Genomic DNA, 19,341 nt, shown 5'->3' with positions numbered 1-19,341 from the left:
AGAAGGAGGTCTCCTGGAAATGGTTGTGGAACTCAGCCGGAGAAAAATATTGAGCCATAGTTCTCATGGCAATCTCTGTTCTTCTATTCTTTTCTGATATTAATGAAATGTTCCTGAAAGCCTATGCTGACATTTTAAACAGAAGAAATAAATGAGAAACCGTCCCCTGAGACAAGGTCACTGATCATGACTTCATCTCTGGGAAAACCAGTGCTTTTTGAATCATTCACGTCATTCATATAAGTAAATAGTAATAGTATTAATAAAAACTTTCCCAACAATAAAATTTCATATGGCTGTACATGTGTGATCGAGAGTGGTTTTAATGTTTGGTAAACAAAGCTTTTTGATAAGAAAAAAAGTTAAAATTGCTCTATTTCGAAGACTTACAAGAACTAGGCAACAGATACCAAACAACTGTGACTAGGTAACAGATGTCCAACAATAACCATAAAAATTTATTAACCTGATCTTAGAAATAGGTGGTTAGCTACGGTTAGCCTTGAATGATTTTTTGATTTATCATTTTATTAGCTTTGTAAAAGTTGTGTGTTATTATGCCTAGTAACGATGATGTCATTTGTCTGCTTCACTGAACACAAACTCTGAGAAGGTATGCTTTATTCTGTATAAAAAGCCTTGCTTAAAAGCTGCAAAATACACTCAGATTTAAACTGCCTCTGTGTTTGTTTGTCACCGCCGAATCCTTACCCACCTAGTCTTCGAGAACCCTCATCCCAGGGACCCCCATACCCAGCTGGGGTGGTCCGTGGCATGATTTGCCAATACTAATCTTAGTCTTAGCCTTTTCTTCTCTTTTCCACTCATATCCACGTAACTAACTGTAGTGGTTTGAATGAAAATGGCCCCTAGCCAGACATTGGTGGTGCACACCTTTAATCCCAGCACTCAGGAGGCAGAGGCAGGCAGATCTCTGTGAGTTCTGAGACCAGCCTGGTCTACAAAACGAGTTCCAGGACAGTCTCCAAAACAACACAGAGAAACCCTGTCTCGAAAAAACAAAGCAAACAAAAAGAAGAAAAAAAGAAAATGGTCCCATAGGCTCATAGGTAGTGGCACTATTAGGAAGTGTGGCCTTATTGGAGTAGGTGTAGCCTTGTTGGAGGAACTGCTTCATAAGGGAATACATTTTGAGTTCTCAAATGCTCAAGCCAGGTCTAGTGTAACATTCACTTCCTCTGGCCTGTGGATCCAGATGTAGAACACTCGGCCATCTTTCCCACCCAAATTAAGTACTTTCCTTTATAAGAGTTGCCTTGGGCCTGGTGATGGTGGTACATGCCTTCAATCCTACCACTCCAGAAGCAGAGGCAGGTGGATGTCTGTGAGTTCAAGGGTATCCTGGTCTACAGAGCAAGTTCCAGGACAGGCAGAGCTACTACACAAAGACACCATTGTCTCAATGGTGTCTCTTTACAGCAATAGAAACCCTTTAAGACACTAACATATTTAGCTTATGTAGTACTAGCCACTGAGCAATCTCTCCAGCCTGTTTCTTTTCTTTTCTTCTTATTCTTTTTTAGACTAAGTCTCTTTATAGATTTCTGGCTGTCCTGGAACATACTATATAGACAGGTTGGCATCTAGGTCAGAGATCTACCTGTCTCTGCCTCCCAAGTGTCAGGATTAAAGGTGTATGCCAACATGTCTGGCTCACAATAAAAGATTTTAAATGACACTTTGGAAGACACATTAATCACATAGGTTAGCATTTTATTGAGATCATCAAAATCGTAATAAAACAATACACTGTAAAATAGAGAATAGAACAACTTCCTTAAGAATCTCCAAGAAACAGCTCAGAGTGCAAATTTATACAAATTTTTTTGTGTCTAGAACAGAAGCATATCACACTCATATGATCTACAGATAGCTGCCAATCTGTCTTAGCCTACAATTTTGATAACAATCTCTTGTGAAATATAGACAAGAGCTTCCTTTCTATCCAGCAAGCACCCTATCATAGCTCCAGTTCTAAAAGCAGACACTGGGAAAAAATATAAAATATAAATAAATAAAAGCAGAGACTGGAGCTTGGCTGTGAGAGTGAGAGGAGGAGAAAGGAGTAAGAATGGCCTGGAAGCTCAAGAGTTGGCTGCATGCTGAGTGAGTTCCTTAACTCTGTTCATGCAATGATCAATGGCATTAATGAGTAAAGGGATCCAGCTATCTTCTGGCTGGGGGGTCACATGACTTGCTCTGGGAATAAAACAGAAAAAAACGTTATTAATGTGAAGGGAAAAGCCATTATCAGGAGGCACAGAGAGTAAACTACAGTAAGAAGGCATTTCTCTTCACAGACTGGCCGCTCCACACCCTACCCACATCCACAGCTCCCCTCCCCAACTCTCTGAAATGGGGTTAGTTCTTGAGAATAGTTGGGCAGACGATTTTATTCTCACATGTAGGGAGAAGTCTTTGGACTTACTTTGTAATTTCAAGCGCCTTTATTAAAACAGACACCAATTTCGCAGACTAGAAAAGAGAGAGAGATGTCATTCACCCTGAACCCTGGCACCAAAAGAAATGAGAGCCTGAAGATAAGAAATGATAAGAAAATCATTTAAAAAGAGCTCTAAAGGGGCAGGAGAAGTGGCTCAGTGTTGTGCAGTAATGAAGACCTGAATTGAATTCCCAACACTCATGTTAAAGAAGGGAAGGAAGGCAGGGCGGTGGTGGAGCATGCCTTTAATTCCAATACTTGGGAGGCAGAGGTAAGCGAATCTCTATGAGTTTAAGGCCAGCCTGGTCTACAAATCAAGTTCCAGGACAGGTTCCAAAACCACACAGGGAAACCCTTCCTTGAAAAACCAAAAAAGAAAAGAAAAAAAAAAAAAAGAAGAAAGAAAAATTGGATATGACCATGTTACCTGTTATTCCAGAGCTATGGGGAACAGAGACTATGAGATCAACGGGCTTTCTGGCTGCCAGACTAGCTCCAGGTTCAGTGACAGACCCGGTCTCAAGGTAATAAGGCAGAGAGTGACAGAGCCTACTCAGCATCTTCTGACCTCTGCATATGTACACCTGCACCTGCACAGACATGTGCATATACACCCCTCCCCCATAAATGAAAAGCTAACAACAACAAAAAAGAACTCTACTCCTTAAAGCACTGTTTTCTATTTTCAAATGATACCCAAGTGGCTATAAAACAAACGTATCAAAGCACATGGCTATTACAACTCTAATTTAGCTAGTATTTATCAAGCACAAATCTACGTAAGAACTGTTAAACAATTATAACAGTACACAAGTATGGCAAAGATAAAAATGCTCTATAGCTTATAGGAAATACTAGAGACTAATATAATTCTACCAATTCAAAGCTAGTACTTACATTGATCCGCACAGTGAGGTGACACACGGGTGGATATATGCTCAGAACCAAATCATCCACACTAAGAGCAGAAGGAAAATATAACCATTAACTGAAAAGAGTGGGCACAGAGCTCAGAGTGGTTGTTACCAGTTCCTTAATTTGACTAAGCAGGTATGCTATGCAGAAGCAATTTAGCCAATATTAACTGAAACAAACATATCCTATTTAGGAAGCTGGGGTAAAAATGCCCATGGTTCACAGGATAAGGAATGAGTAGTTGAGTCAAAGACAAGAGGATCTGAAACCATCAGTATAGTAAGTGATACTGGCAGGGTTCATGAATGGAAGCTAGACAGGTTAGATAAAGGTATCCTTCTAAAGTGGCCACAACTTTAACCATGTGACCAAATTTACTACCACAAGAAAAACCAATATCATGTATCTCCCCAACAGGATATACAGGGAAGTATAAAACACTCTCATAGTCTAACTTTATTATTATTATTTTTTGGTTTTACGAGACAGGGTTTCTCTGTTTTGTTTTGGAGGCTGTCGGTCCAGCCCGGCCTCGAACTCACAGAGATCCGCCTGCCTCTGTCTCCCGAGTGCTAGGATTAAAGGCGTGCGCCACCACCGCCCGGCTCTAACTTTATTACTATTGTGAAAAAATAATTTTATGAATCCAAATTGTTGTGTATTTGCAATATGTAATTCTGAAATGCCAATGTCAAGTCAGATTAGAAGGGACAGAGCCTATTGCAAATTGCAAGAAACTAAACAGATGTCAACCAAATGCAGTAAGAGACCTTAATGAAACCCAGAATTTATATAAGACATTTTTGAGACAAACAAAGAAATCTAAGTATTAGATATTAATATTACATCAAATGTTAAATTTCTTGAATGTGACTCTAAGAATATCTGTTCTTAGGAGATTACTAATAAAATATTTAAAGGTAAAAAGTTATTTATGTCCTAAATGATCTAGAGAAAACATTATCTATTTATCAAGAAATAAATATACAGAGGAAATAGGTGATTAGGAGAATCCAAATAAAGGATGTAGAGCTATTTACTGAAGTGCTTTTTCAATTTCTTTTAGGCTTGAAATTTTTCAAAATATAAAAAACTGAAGGAACCCTGCAGCAGCGGCAGCTAGAATCACAATGCTCCAGTTTTTAAGGGTGATGCATGCTTACCTGGGGCTGATCTCATCAGAAATATCCACAATGTCATCCAGCTGGGACACCTGATCCTTCTTCCCATTCTCGGCCACTAAGACCCGGATTTTCTTGAGGGAAGCTCTGGATGCTCTCACCAATGCAAGGCACGGGGTTATGAGCTCTTGATCTTCCTCTGACCAGTATGAGTCCCGATTGCTTGGAAGCCCTAATACACCATCCTCATCATTGTGGCTGTCAGAGTTGTCTTCAGAATCATTCAAGAGGCCACAATAAGGGTCACATTCTTCTACAGCCTAAGACATAGCATCATATATGTAAATGCAAACACTCCATCAGCACCATTAGTCACCTGCTGTGCTACCTGCTACAAAACTGAATCAATTTACAAACCACATTCTCCTTCTCCTCATTCAGAGAGGAAGTGGTACTAAGACACAGGACAGAAGACAGTGGCAGATGGAAGACAGGACAAGAATGAGACTAGAATTAATTCAATCAAGTTGCAGGGACTTCCTGTCTTCAGGATCAGTTCTCATCTACTGATCATGAAGCTGCTTTCCAATGGCCAGGATAGGAAGGTGCCTTCACCTGCTCCATTTCTTCATGTGCATCTTTCACAAAATCCACACTCTTTGTCAGCATCAAAAGGGCTGCAGCCTTGTTATCTATGAGTGAAAAATCAGAAGCACTAGAATTAGAAGAGAAATCTACATTATCTTAAGATTGCAAAGGACAACCAACACTGCTTTAAAGTAAAACTTTTCTTACTATACCCTTTTCCTGAACAGAGTGTTAAAGGCTTTTTAATTTCACTACCAGAAGAAATAAAACTGTCTCATGGTGTTTGTTATCACACTACTCTTAGCTTGATAACCACTCTTAGTCATCTGCCTGGCTCTGCTTTATAACTCTTTTAGCATACTCTCCGATGCTGCTCCTGGGACAGCAACAGGAGAGAGCAAACTATCTGCTCAACAAGAGACAGAGCCACGGCCAAGAGGAGTCTGAATTTAAAGAGCAGTGCTCAGCAGTGCGCTTGGATGGCATGCCCTGGGCTCAATCCCTAGGACTGCCAAAACCAAACCAAACCAAACCAAAAACCAATATGAGGAATGGCAAGAAGTACTAAAGCCAATTAATATTGATGATAATAAACTTCATATTATTTCACTTAAAGTCTTTATAGAAATTAAATTAGTTATGTAAGGCAAAGCTGGAAGCTGGATACGAGAGGCCTCTTTGCTTCAGCCAGCAGCTAATAGCTTACTTCTACCCACCTTTTGGAATCTCAGGCACCCTTTGGCATGCTACCGAGACACTATTGCAGGAAATAAGGTCACTGTTCTCAGTGCTGGAAAAAGGAAATAATGAGGACATATCAATAACCACTGTTCATGTCTCCTAAAATTGTCTGCCATGAGGGACAATATATAACTTGGCTGTTAGGGTCAATTTTTCCTCCCTGAGTTAAGGAAGCCCATTAACTGTCATCCCACACTGTGGCACTGATACCTCTGAGATGGAGAGATAAGCACTTCCAGGAGCTGAGCCATGCCATCCACAACGTCCAATGTAGCATTCCGCACCAGCTTTCTCAGGGTGATCCCTGTAGCCAAACCCAAACAGTAAGTAGCCTGGTCATTTCACATGTCACCACTTGCTTTCTGGATTTTTAAGTATTACAGAACTATGAGGTAATAGATACAGAAATGCTTTTCATCATATACCAGCGCAAAACTCAAGTATTACTTAAATTCTTATGTCATTTTATTGCCCCTCCTGCCATTCTTTAGAGCTTTTCTTCAACAGTTTTAGTCTTTCCATTAAGGATAGTGGTCATCTGATAATTGTGGACAAAAAAACTGTAGGTTTAAAACATTTTGTAAGTAACCCAGATGAACTATGACATGTTTTCATTTATTTTATCATAACTTCAATGAAGGTAGAAATCTACAGGCCAGGCTGGTGGGCACTTAACTTGTAAAGAGTCCACAAACAGGGTATGATGTAATGCTAGGCGGAGGAGGATGACTTTGGTATGGGTATGGAGCTGAGAGTCAGCAAGCATATATAAGAAAGAAAAGTGAATTAGGGGCTGAGAAGACAGCCTATTTGATAAAGTGCCAGTCACACAAACATGACAGCTTGAGTTTAATTCCCACAACCTACATGAGAAAGGCAGGCACAGTGGAGTGTTCCTATAATGCCAGTGCTGGAGAAGCAGAGGTAGGAAGCTCCCTGGGCAACCAGTGAACTCCAAGGAAGACTCTCTCAAGAAACAAGGCACCGACCTCTGCATGTACTCATATGCACATCTATGAGCACCTGAATGCACACATGCCCCTATGTGTGCACATACAGACACAAACAATGGAATGTTTTTTATAACGGGTCAGTTGAGGGCTGAAGATATGCTTCAGCACTTAAGTGCACTGGCTGATCTTCCAGAGGACCCAGGTTCAATTCCCAAGCCCATGTGGCAGATCACATTGTCTGTAACTTCAGTTCCAGGGGATCCAATACCCTCTTCTGACCTCAGCAGGGACCAGACATGCATGTGGTACACAGACACATATGCAGGCCAAACATCCATTCCCATCAAATAAATAATAAGTAGTAACAATAGGAAATCACAGGTGTACAGTATCTGTACTTTAGCATAATAGAGTGCTACAGAGATCATTCACATCACAAAATTATCTTTGACTATGTTACAGGGAAAAGTCACATGCTCAAAACTGAAGAAAATAGAAATGTATTGTATGTTTTATATAAATATATAATATTACATTGAAGATAAACATATATAATAATGTGATGGGGGATGTCCTTCTGTATGTTGTGAATACATTTCTCTTATTGGTTAATGAATAAAGCTGTTTTGGACCATGGATAGGCAGGATATAGTCAGACAGGAAGTAGTATAGACAAGGCTACCAGACTAGGAGAATTCTCGGGAGAGGAAAGCAGAGAGTGAGTGGTAAGGGAGACACCATGTAGCCACCAGGAAGGTAAGATGCCGAGGCATTCTCTGGTAAGCCAAAACTATGTGGGGATACTTAGATTAATAGAAATGGGTTAATAATTAAGAGAGAGCTAGCCAATAAGAAGCCTGAATCTTTGGCCAAAGAGTTTATAATTAATATAAAACTCTGTGTGTTTATTGGTACTAAACAGCTGCGTGACAGGGTGGGACAGAAACTTCCTTCCACTATGTTTATATATTGATAAATAATGTTTATATATTAATATGTAACATCAGGATATAGTCTATTACCTCAGTGCAACACTACTGTGTGTACACAGTGACTTACCCTGATTTTTAGGAAGTGAATAATATACTGCAATAATTTCTTTGATGCCAACATGAATTTGCTCACAGATCCTCTGGGTTTCCTATGAGGTGATGGACAAATTCAGAATGAATAGAGTAAATGTTCAATATCAATGTTGTCAGTCTATTTACTGAGGAAGAGATCAAATATCTATAAAGCATGATCAAATGTTTTCTGAAAGCCTATGGAGTCAGGCTTATGATGTGCTCATCCCATACCAGAAAGAAATTAAGTAGACACCAGGCAATTCAAAAAAGCATTACAAAATGAAGGAAAACCTTATTTCTGCTATTTAATATCCTAAGCAATTATGTTGTGCCATGAGGTAATCACTGCACTTATATCAAGTAGGAAGCAAATTATAGCCCAGAGGCTCCCCCAGGCTCACTGTTGAGTTTTATACATAGAGTGTTACTAGGACACAGTCATGCTCATTAGTTTACAAACATCTAACAGTTGTACTTGTATTACAAAGGAAGAGTTGAGCAGTTATCCTAGAGTTGAGCAGTTGTCCTACAAAGCCTAAAATATTCAGCACCTGGTCTTTTGTTGAATACAACCCAACTACTGCATCAGGCCATTACTAAGCTTTTGTTGGCTGTCATACAATTTACCCTTTTTCTAATTACCAAATTGCTCAAGACAGTGGTTCTCAATCTTCCTAATGCTGTGACCCTTTAGTACAGTTTCTTATGCTGTGGTAACCCCAACCATAAAAATATTTGCATTGCTAATGTTATGAATTATAATGTAATTATCTTATATGCTAAGTATCTGATATATGATGCCTGTGAAAGGGTTGTCTCACCCCCCCCCCACAAAGGAGCTGTGACCCACAGTTTGAAAACCATTGTTTTAAGATATGCAGGAGACAGGCAGCATTGGCACACCTTAATCCCAGTACCAGCACTCGGGAGGCAGAGGCAGGTGGATCTGAGTTCTAGACAAGCTTGGTCTAAACAGCTAGTTCCAGGATGGCCAGAGCTACACAGAGAAAACCTGTCTCAAAAAAAAACAAAACAAAACAAAACAAAAACACAACAAAAAATGTAGGAAAAGGGTATTTATTTTTATAGCTTTATGCTGTAAAAGGAACTTTCTATCACATTAAGACATCATAGCTAGGCGGTAGTGGTGCACACCTTTAATACCAGCACTCGGGAGGCAGACAGATCTCTAAGTTCAAAGGCAGCCTGGTCTACAGAGTGAGTTCCAGAACAGCCAGAGCTCCACAGAGAAACCCTGTCTCTAGAAAAACAACAAAACTAAAAGAAGACATTCATGCAGGGCTGAGAGTGTAGCTCAGTAGTACAGTATTTGTACAGTTATATGTGAAGTCCTAGGTTCAATCCCCAGAGTGAAAAAAAATAAACAAATAATAAAAATATGACATCTGGATACATAGTTATTGAAACTACTATGAAAATTGAGGCAATGAATATGTCATTATAAAGTAACCTACTCTTTGGGCTAGAGAGATGGGTCAGAGGGTAAGAGCATTGGCTGCTCTTGTAGAGGACCCAGGTTCAGTTCCCAGAACCCCAATGGAAGCTCACAAGCATCCTTAACTCCAGTTCAGAGGATCCAGTGGCCTCTTCTGGCCTCCATGGGTACCAAGCACTCAATTCATACACACATACATGAAGGCAAAATACTCATAGATATAAAAAAAACCACACTTAACAAATAAAATAAACTACTCTGAAGTACATGTAGCTCTCGAAAAATATTGCACAGGGCATTCACATGTTGATTGATCACAGTCAATATCTAGCTTTACTTTTAGTTACATAATAAAGGATTATTTAAAATGCATTCATTCTGATGGGAGGAGGGAAGGGAGAGGGAGCTGGGATTGACATGTGAAGCAACCTTGTTTCTAATTTAAATTTAAAAATTAAAAAGACAAAAAAAAGGAAAAATGCATTAATTCTTTGTTCCTATAAGTTCACCTTTGGAATTTTTTCTATTAATACACATATGTATGAAATTATAACTGACAATTAACCACAGTGCCATTTACAATAGTTATAAGTTGGAAACAGTTTAAAATGTCCACCTGGGATATTTTTATAGCTATAGTTTCTCTACATCAAGTATTACAAAGAACTAAGCAACTTTTTATGTGCCATTAAGAGTCAACTTCTAGCTGGATGAAGGTAGCCCATGCCTTTCATCGTAGCACTCATAGGGCAGAGGCAGGCGGATCTCTGTGAGTTCAAGGCCAGCCTGGTTGTTCCAGGATAGCCAGAGCTGTCTTGAAAAAGAAAAAAAAAGTCAATTTCTAAGCTATATTACTTTTTTTGTTTGTTTTTGTTTTTGTTTTTACGACACAGGGTTTCTCTGTATTGTTTTGGAGGCTGTCGGTCCAGCCCAGCCTCGAACTCACAGAGATCCGCCTGCCTCTGCCTCCCGAGTGCTGGGATTAAAGGCATGCGCCACCACTGCCCGGCAGCTATATTACTTTTTAAAAAGTCTAGAACAATGCTTATAGTATCTAACCACTGTGTGAAAAGAAGCACACACAGAGAAATGTACATATTCATGGAACAGATTGTATGGAGTAAGACAGAAGGAAATGGGACTGATACAGATACTGATAAAATGGGATGAGAAGATATATGTATTTTAGTGCACTCTGGTATCTTTTGAACTTTATCCACATATTAGTAATTAAATAAAATAAATAGGTAAACAGTTTAATACTAAAGGGCTTTGTGTAATAGGTGTTGCTTACTTTGTAGACTTTTAACTCCACCTCCACTATTTATTAATCTTGACCCAAGTCTCTAAACTTGCTTGCTCATCTGTCAGATGGGAAATATATATGCGAAACAGCTATAAAACAAAAGAGGCTTTTAAAATTACGAGGAACTAACCTGACGGAGTTTCAGATTGAATTTAGAAGACCTTTCTACCCTATGCACTTGGCTATTTGGTCCCTCACAACAATCCTGTGCGGTAAGAACTATAATCTCATTTAATAAATGAAAAATAAATAAATATGGCTTGAGGGTAAAAGATGAGAAGAAAACTAGAGGCAGCACAAAAATTCCAGAAAGTAAAGCTCACCCGTGGAGATGGCAGTGGAAGTCGGGAGAAAAGTGTGGTCAGAATCGTGGCTTCCCCTGACAGGTTGACTGCTGCCTCATCTGGGGGTGGCAGAGGCGGCGGATACCAAAGTTAGTGTTGAAACGGATTCTTAAGATAACGCGTCCCTTCTCCACCCTTATATCATCATAAACATCTCCAAAACAACTCCAGAAATCGTTTTCTATTTCAGCCTCAAGTGCCAGGGGTGGGTAGCAGAAGGGATGAGGAGCGGGAGGGATTGTCACCTCCTCTTGGGACAACAGAGGGGAAAGAGGTTAGGATGCAGGGAGAGAGGAGGGACGAGCCTGCAACGGCAGAGACACTCACTAAGTCTTCTCCAGAACACCTCTCGATTAAATTCCTCGGCTGTCTGCTGGGCTTCGCCGACTTGAGGATGTGGTGTGGGAGGCCGGACCGCCCGGAAAGCAAAAGACAGGTGAGCGGAGCCAGGACGGGACGCCCGACCGCCCCACCCGGAGCCCCGGGCCGCAAATTCCCACAACTCACCCCTCACTCGAGGCAGAAGCGACCGCAGCTCCGCTGCCAGGTGCCGGAGCTGCTCCGGAGGCGGAGCAAGGAAGGGGACTGCGGCTGCCGAGCTCGCCATCACAGCCTCTCACAGGGTACTCCAGTCAGGACACTTAAGCCATTCGGCGCCCGCCGTTGTATTTCCGGGGCTGAAAACACCGCTCGCTTCCGGCAACACACATCACGCCCCGCCCCTTCCTCCTCAGTGACGCGACCCCGCCTTCCGGGACAGCCAGGCCGTCAGTTCATGCCTCCGCCCACCTAGAGACCCGCCTACCCCTGCCCCATCCACTTAGAGATCAGGCCACGCCTCCCTCTCTCCTAGAGACCCGCCCACGGCTCCCCAGCCGGGCCTAGAGATTCAGCCACGCCTCCTTCACCGGGCTGTCCCTGTCCACAACCCCACCTTGACACCCTGACACCTGCCACGCCTCCTAAAGACACAGCCATGTGTCCTCTGACCTACTAGAGACCTGCCTACTTTTTTTTTTTTTTTGCCATTTTATGTGTCTGAATTTGTAAGTATGTCCGTGGCAGCCCCGTTGTGACCCTTTCTCCAAGCCCCAGACAACAGGCCCACTTTCTGGTTCCCATATTTAGCTACAGTGCAGATCCGTATATTTCTTTCTTTTTAATTTTTAAAAAAATTTTACGTGCCTTGGTGTTTTGTCTGAATGTGTTTGTGTGAGGTGTCAGATCCCCTGGAACTGGAGTTACACACAGTTTTGACCACGATGTGGGTGCTGGGAATTGAATCGGGGTCCTCTGGAAGAGCAGCCAATGCTCTTAATCATTGAATCATCTCTCCAGCCCCGATTTTTCTTTCTTTTAATATTTATGTTTTTATGCTTGAATTATGTGTAAGTCTGTGCACACATGAATGCAGGTACCCACTGAGATTCTGAGCTGGGGCCACCTGACGTAGTTGCTGGAAACTGAACTTAGGTCCTCTAGAGGTGAAGTATATGCTCTTAACCACCATGCTATTTTTCCAACCCGACATTTGTGATATTTATCATTCATTCATTTATTTGATTAGTTGAAAAGGGCCCTGACAAAGGAAGCAGAAGGCCCATAATCCATGGGAAAATAGGCTGGGAAGTAAAGTTTCAAGAGTGGTCAAGGTCCAGCCCAAGTCTCCACAGGTTCCCTAGGCATGAAATGGCACCCTGGACACCTTCTGGATTCCAGGCTTGGGCTGGATGCTTTTCACAGGATGACTCTAACAGACACAGTAGTGCTGAGGTACGTGAGTAACAGAGACTCCCACCTAGGGAATCTCTGTGATCAGGGCTCTTTGCCTCCTGAGGAAGAAAGAATCAACTGTTAGATTCTACAGTCCACACTGCAGGAATCAGTAGTTAACACTTCCAACACTTCCTGAAGCCCAACCTGCTGATACTGGCTTCCCATCTGGCACAGGTGCAGAGATCTGGGCTATAAATGCAGAGGCTGAGCTTCTGTCAGGCTGCCAGCTGTAAGCCATGGACTTCAGGAGCTTAGATGGCTTTTTAACTGCACCATGAATGTTCCAAGTTCAGTGGAGTTCAATGTCCACGCACAACGAATGAGTACAGGTGTCAGCAATGTCAACCAGGTCCGCAATGGGGAGAATACAAAGGCCAGAGTGCCATAAGTCACTTGAAGAAAGTAGCAAGAATAAACCTGCCATATGTACAGTGGGAGCACAAGTAGATACACAGGTATGATCTTCAGGTGCTTTCCTTGGTAGAGATGAGACCTGAAGCTATGACCGAAGCATCGCTGCAGCAAGCTCCAACATAGGTAAGCCATCAAGGGGATGTTAAAAAACACCAGCTAGAAAGAAAGGGACAGAACCATTAACTTACCACCAAGCACCAGGAGGAATCTGGTCTCATTACAATAATAGTTTCTACTAATGTCTTTAGGTGTCTGATTGCTTTTTCTTGGAGAATGAGGAGATGGGGATGGAACTCAGGGTTTTCATACACTAGGCAAGCACTCTATTCCTGAGCTATGTCCCAGCTCTTATATGTCTGATTTGTAATGCATTGATCATACCTGTTTATAAGAGGACAGTTGGCCTGAAGTTAACTGTATGTGTATTTGCCTCCTCTTGTTTAACTTAAAGGTACATATCATTTATGTTGAAAACCCTATTGTAATACAAATATACTATGATACAGATATATAGCAAGAGTAAATACACAATAGCGTTTACATTGGAAATGAACTGAGTAATCTGTATAGGTACACAACAGAATATATACTCTATGTTGGCAGAGTGAAAGGAAGACTGAGGCATCAGTATTGAGGTTGCATGAAATACAAATTAGATCTAGGTTACAATCCAAGTATAGTTGCTGTGTGGCTCATTCAACAAATATTCATACAGTACTCATTACACAGCAGGCATTGTGCTAGGCTCTAGATCAGAGGCACACTGGTAAACAAGTTAAACCAAAAAGAGAAGAAAAAATGAGTGGATAGCAGGCTAAAGAGTGACTGGGGGCTGGAGAGATGGCTGAGTGGTTAAGAGCATTGACTGTTCTTCCAGAAGTCCTGAGTTCAATTCCCAGCAACCACATGGTGGCTCACAACCATCTATACTGGGATCTGACATCTGTATCCATGCAGACAGAGCACATCAAATAAATAAGTAAATCTTAGAGAGAGGGAGATGAGTGACTAAGAGCACTTACTGCTCTTACAGAGGACCCAAGCTTGAGTACCAGCACCAACATGCAGTCTGTAAACTTCATAACAGGGGATGTGAAGCCCTCTTCTGGCCTGCCAGACCACTGCAGTCACATGATACACAGACATACACACAGGCAAAACATTCATGCACACAAAATACAAAATTTTAAAAGGATCCATTAAAGACAAATATCTATGTATGCACAGAGGTGCATATATATTACAGACAAAAAATGTATATTTACAAGGAAGGTAATTATAGATTGTGATAAGCTCAATAAATGGATCATGAAAGGATAACTAGGATACAGACTCCTTGGAGCATTAAGGACAGCAATGAAACAGCTGAGGGAATTAGGTTCCGAGAAGAAGAAACAAATGCAAAGTCCTGGATTGGGAGAAGTATTAGGCTCTTTAAGGTAATGCTCGCTGATCACCGGACCAGGTAGAACAGGATCGGAAGGAAAATTAAAGCTATGTGTTTGCTTTCAAGGAATTAAATATAAACTGCTTTATCATGCCAATTAGTAGTGGTGGTGCATGCCTTCAATCCCAACACTCAGGAGTCCAAGGCCAGTTTGGTCTACAGAGGGAGTTTCAGGACAGGCTCCACAGCTACAGAGAAAACCTGTCTCAAAAAACCAAAAATAAATAAACTGCTTTATCAGTGTTTTTCAAACAGGAACACTGGAAAGGATGTCCATTGCGTGTTATATGGAGACGTGTGCCACCTCTCTAACGTGTCTTCTGTAAGACACTACTTGGAAGCCTAGTGCTTCTTTTTGTACAGTGAAGGTTTCCTTAAATTACACTCACTTTCCTTATGTGTCTATTTTTTTCTTTTCATCCCTCTGAAACATTTTTCCTTACCATAGTCAGCTTTTTCTTTTTTTTGGTTTTTGGAGATAGGGTTTCTGTGGCTTTGGAGACTATCCTGGAACTAGCTCTTGTAGACCAGGCTGGTCTCAAACTCACAGAGATTGGCCTGCCTCTGCCTCCCTAGTGCTGGGATTAAAGGCATGTACCACCACCGCCTGGCCCATAGTCAGCTTTTAAAACTTGGAAACATAAAATTTATTTTGCCATAAATCTCTTATTTCATTTTCATCAATAAAAAAGTGTGATGAAAACTGGACATAGCGACATACACCTTTCATCCTAGCATTCAGGAGGCAGAGGCAAGTGGGTCTCTATGAGTTCGAGGCCAGCGTGGTCCACAGTGTGAGTTCCAGGACAGCTGGGAGGACTACAGAGAGACCTTGTCTCACCCTGCCCAGAAAAAGAAAGCACAATGAAACAAATAACAAGACCCCTGTATAGCCAGAATGTATTTTAGATGTCTACAGTTACATCTTGGCCTTTTGGCTAAAAGCAAAAATAGATGTTACAAAGGAGTAGAGGGAGAAAATAGGAAGTGAACAAAACATAAGCTATTAGACACTGCCCTGACAGTAAAGTGGGAAAGACGATGCATGGTGTAATTGGAGACCCCTGTCATATAGTTAGTTCAACTAGTGACCTCTTACCTGAATAATTCCACTTATAAATGTTAGACCACCTTGCAGGAAATGTCCATCAACAAATATCCCAAATGAAAAGCAGCAACCCAATTTTCCATCAATTATTTCTCCAACAAACCATGGTCCTGAGAGAGTAATGACAGAAAAGCAGAAGATTAAAAAATTATGAGTCTTGCCAGGCGTGATGGTATACACCTTTAATCCCAGCACTCAGGAGATGGATCTCTGTGAGTTCGAGCCTGGCCTGGTCTACAGATTGAGTTCCAGGACAGCCAGGGCTACACAGAGAAACCCTGTCTCAAAAAACAAAAGAAACAAAAACCTGTGAGTCTTGGCCAGTATGGGTGCTCAGTGGGTCAGAGCACTACTAGGCCTGACCACCCAAGTTCAGGAGAGAACTGACTCTTGCAAGTTGTCTTCTGACTTCCAACTACACACTGGAGCACATGTGCCCACACATAGAAAACAAAATGTGTTTTGAAAGAAAATGGCTCCCAAGGAAATGGCACTATTAGGAGGTGTGACCTTGTTGGACTACATATGTCCTTGTTGGAGGAAGTGTGTCACTGTGGAGGAGGGCTTTGAAATCTTATATATGTTTAAGCCATGCCCAGTTAGACAGATCACTTCCTGTTGTCTGCTGATCACCATGTCTGCCTGCATGCTGCTATGTCCCACCATGATGGTTAACCTCTAAAAGCATAAGCCATCCCATTAAATGTTTTCTTTATAAAAGCTGCTGTGGTCATGGTATTTCCTCACAGCAATAGAAATTCTAACTAAGGCAGGAATTGGTACCAGGAGTGGGGTATTGCTGTGATAGACCTGACCATGTTTTTATATTTGGACTACTATGGACTTTGGGGTGGGCAGTGCTATGGCACATGCTTTTAATCCCAGCACTTAAGAGGTAGAGGCAGGCGGATCTCTGTGAGTTTGAAGTCAGCCTGGTCTACCAAGCTAGTTCCAGTATAGCCAGAGCTGTTACACAGAGAAACTCTGTCACGAAAAACAAAAATAAAAACAAAAAAAATGGACTTTGTGAATTTGAGTTAGGAAAGTAGTTGAATGTTTTAAGTGCTGCTTAAAGGGATATCCTAGTAGGAACATGGAAGACAACGGTACTGAGTGTGACAAGGAGAATGTTAGTGTGTAGCCTAGAGACCACTCATGTGATATTTTGGTGAAGAAAGTGGCTGCTGTTTGCCTTTGTCTGAAAATCTTCCTGAGGCTAAAGTGAAGAGTTTTGGATTAATTCCGCTGGCAGAGGAAATCTCAAAACAGCTTAGTATAGACTCTGTTGTATGGTTATTAGTGTTAACTTTGATGAAGATTTATAATGAATAATAAAAATACAAAACATACAGATTGAGAAAAGGGGCACCAGGAAGTGGAATAGAGCTAAATCCTATGTTCGAGGAGATAAATAGAGTAAGAAATGGAAAAGAGGAGTGGTAATCTCAGGGCTAGATCCCACCCAGCTAAATTTCCAACTTGTGTAAAGGAATCAAAGAGAAGCTTAGAGCCTGGTATGGTGGTTGGGAGACAGAGGATGGCAGGTTTCTGAGTTTAAGGCCAGCCTGGTCTATAAAGCAAGTACAAGGACAGCCAAGCTTAGGCAGTGAAGGTAACTATTAAAACCAGAAAGCTGGTGAAGATATAACTGAACAAGGGGGCATGTTCTAGCCCCGGCAAGCAGCAGGACGCAGCAGCTTCAGCCACATGGCTCTGGCTTTAGAGTCAAGGATAGAAGAAAGGGGTTATGGAATTTGCCTCCTAACTGAGGAAAGCAGCTGAGGCCAGGCATGTTTCAGGGGTGCCCCTGAATGGAGGCCTAGAGAGGCCATTGTGTGAAGCTGTGAAGCTGTGAAGTTGTGAAGCTGAAGCCTGGGTTGCCTTGGAGACCCAAAGATGTTAGAGATGCCAGAGCCATGGGATACCTGCTGAGGAGAACTGCTAAGAAGGAGTGGATCCAGCCCAAGAGAGAGAAGTGTGTAGCAGTCAACAAAGTTGAGAGGAGTTTGACATCAGACATGGAGATGCAGAGTTTGGAATTCTCCCACCAGGTTTTCAGTCTTCTTTGGCCCAGTATTTCCTCACTATGCTCCCTTCCCTACGTTTTCGAATGGTTATGTATGTCCTGTGCCATGTCCTGTGCCATTATATGTTGAAGTATGTGATCTGATTTTTACTTTGGGTTTACAGGGATACATGAATCTCAGAAGAGACTTTGAACTTTAGACTTTTAAATAAGTTTGGGACTGTTATAGACTATGGGGGACTGGTGAAGTTTAACTGAATGCATTTTTGCATTATGATATGGATACAAGCCTTTGGGGGCCAGGGAATGGAATGTGGTAGTTTGAAAGAAAATGACACCCAAAAGGAATGGTACCATTAGGAGGTGTTGGAGTAGGTATGGCCTTGTTGGAGGAAGTGTGTCATTCTGGAGGCAGGCTTTGAGGTCTCATATATGCTTAAGCCATGCCCAAGGAGACAGACCACTTCTTGTTGCCTGCTGATGAAGATGTAGGGCTCTCAACTCCGTCACCATGTCTGCCGGCACACCACCATGTCTTACCATGATGATAATGGGCTAAACCTCTGAAAGTATAAGCCCCTCCAATTAAATGTTTTCTTTTATAAGAGTTGCTGTGGTCATGGTGTCTCTTCACAGCAATAGAAACCTCGGCTAAGACATAAAGAAATAAAAATGAAATTTAAAGCCAGAAAATAAAAACCAGCTATTTTCTCTAAATTTTTCTGGATTATGAAATCATTTCAGTCTATGATGTATTTGAAATAGGTATGTGGCTTGCAAATTCTAAAAACATCATCATGCTCGTTAGATTTTTAACATTCTGCTGTACTAACTTTAATAAACTGCATTGATATTTTCTTCTTTTTAAATTTCTTTTCAGATTGTATATATATTTATTTATTTATTTTTGGTTTTGAGACAGGGTTTCTCTGTGTAGCTTGGGAGGCTGTCCTGGCACTCGCTCTGTAGACCAGGCTGGCCTCAAACTCGCAGAGAGCTACCTGCCTCTGCCTCCCAAATGCTGGGATTAAAGGTGTTCACCACCACTGCCCAGCCCAGATTTTGTTTACTTTTATGTGTATTAGTATATTGTATGTCTTTGCAGCACCACATGCATGCTGTGCCCGCAGAGGCCAGAAAATGGCACCAGATCCCTGGAATTGAATTACAGCTAGTTGTGAGCCACCATGTGGGTGCTGTGGTGTTACTATTACTATTTTTTTGCTTTTCCAGACAAGGTTTCTCTGTGTAACAGCCCTGGAACAGTTCTGTAGATCAGGCTAGCTTTGAACTCACGGAGATCCGCCTGCCTCTGCTTCCTGAGTGCTGAGATTAAAGGTGTGCACCACCACTACTTGGCCACATTAATATTTTCAAGAAGCCAAGAGATATTACTGAAGATAATTCTTTTTTTTTTTTTTTTTTTTTTTTTGGTTTTTCGAGACAGGGTTTCTCTGTATTGTTTTGGAACCTGTCCTGGAACTCGCTTGGTAGACCAGGCTGGTCTCGAACTCACAGAGATCCGCCTGCCTCTGCCTCCCGAGTGCTGGGATTACAGGCATGCGCCACCAACGCCCGGCTCGAAGATAATTCTTAAATAGCTGAGATACTCTTT

The 19,341-nt window shown here is 41.7% G+C and overlaps 2 protein-coding genes across 8 annotated transcripts in view; both read right to left on the bottom strand.

Annotated features, from left to right (window-relative positions):
• Positions 1-1,717: 1,717 nt before the first annotated feature.
• Positions 1,718-11,665, bottom strand: Ccndbp1 (cyclin D1 binding protein 1). 2 transcript variants are annotated; one of them, XM_040746139.1, is made up of 11 exons: positions 11,463-11,662; positions 11,283-11,342; positions 10,935-11,014; positions 7,842-7,923; positions 6,040-6,133; positions 5,805-5,878; positions 5,116-5,192; positions 4,543-4,820; positions 3,362-3,422; positions 2,450-2,496; positions 1,718-2,220 (listed from the first exon to the last, which is right to left on the bottom strand). In XM_040746139.1, exons 1-11 carry the CDS (start codon positions 11,560-11,562, stop codon positions 2,106-2,108), a joined length of 1,068 nt encoding a protein of 355 aa, XP_040602073.1. In that variant the 5' UTR covers positions 11,563-11,662; the 3' UTR covers positions 1,718-2,105. The 2 variants fall into 2 exon arrangements, with proteins under 2 accessions (XP_040602073.1, XP_040602074.1); XM_040746140.1 differs by lacking the exon at positions 1,718-2,220 and having other exon boundaries at positions 2,486-2,555; positions 11,463-11,665.
• Positions 11,666-12,494: 829 nt separating this feature from the next.
• Positions 12,495-19,341, bottom strand: part of Tmem62 (transmembrane protein 62) — a 41,464-nt gene continuing 34,617 nt past the window's right edge. For all 6 annotated transcript variants that reach the window (XM_040746132.1, XM_040746133.1, XM_040746134.1 and 3 more), the window contains 2 exons: positions 15,692-15,810; positions 12,495-13,301 (listed from right to left, as the gene is read on the bottom strand). In XM_040746132.1, the coding sequence (XP_040602066.1) occupies positions 12,975-13,301; positions 15,692-15,810 (446 nt within the window). In that variant the 3' untranslated portion in view covers positions 12,495-12,974. The remainder of the gene's footprint in view (positions 13,302-15,691; positions 15,811-19,341) is intronic.

This window comes from Mesocricetus auratus, unplaced genomic scaffold (genome assembly GCF_017639785.1).
Source record: "Mesocricetus auratus isolate SY011 unplaced genomic scaffold, BCM_Maur_2.0 Super-Scaffold_100004, whole genome shotgun sequence".
Lineage (NCBI taxonomy): Eukaryota > Metazoa > Chordata > Mammalia > Rodentia > Cricetidae > Mesocricetus > Mesocricetus auratus.
Note: the sequence above shows the minus strand (reverse complement) of the source record. Positions and strands in the feature narration are given on the sequence as shown.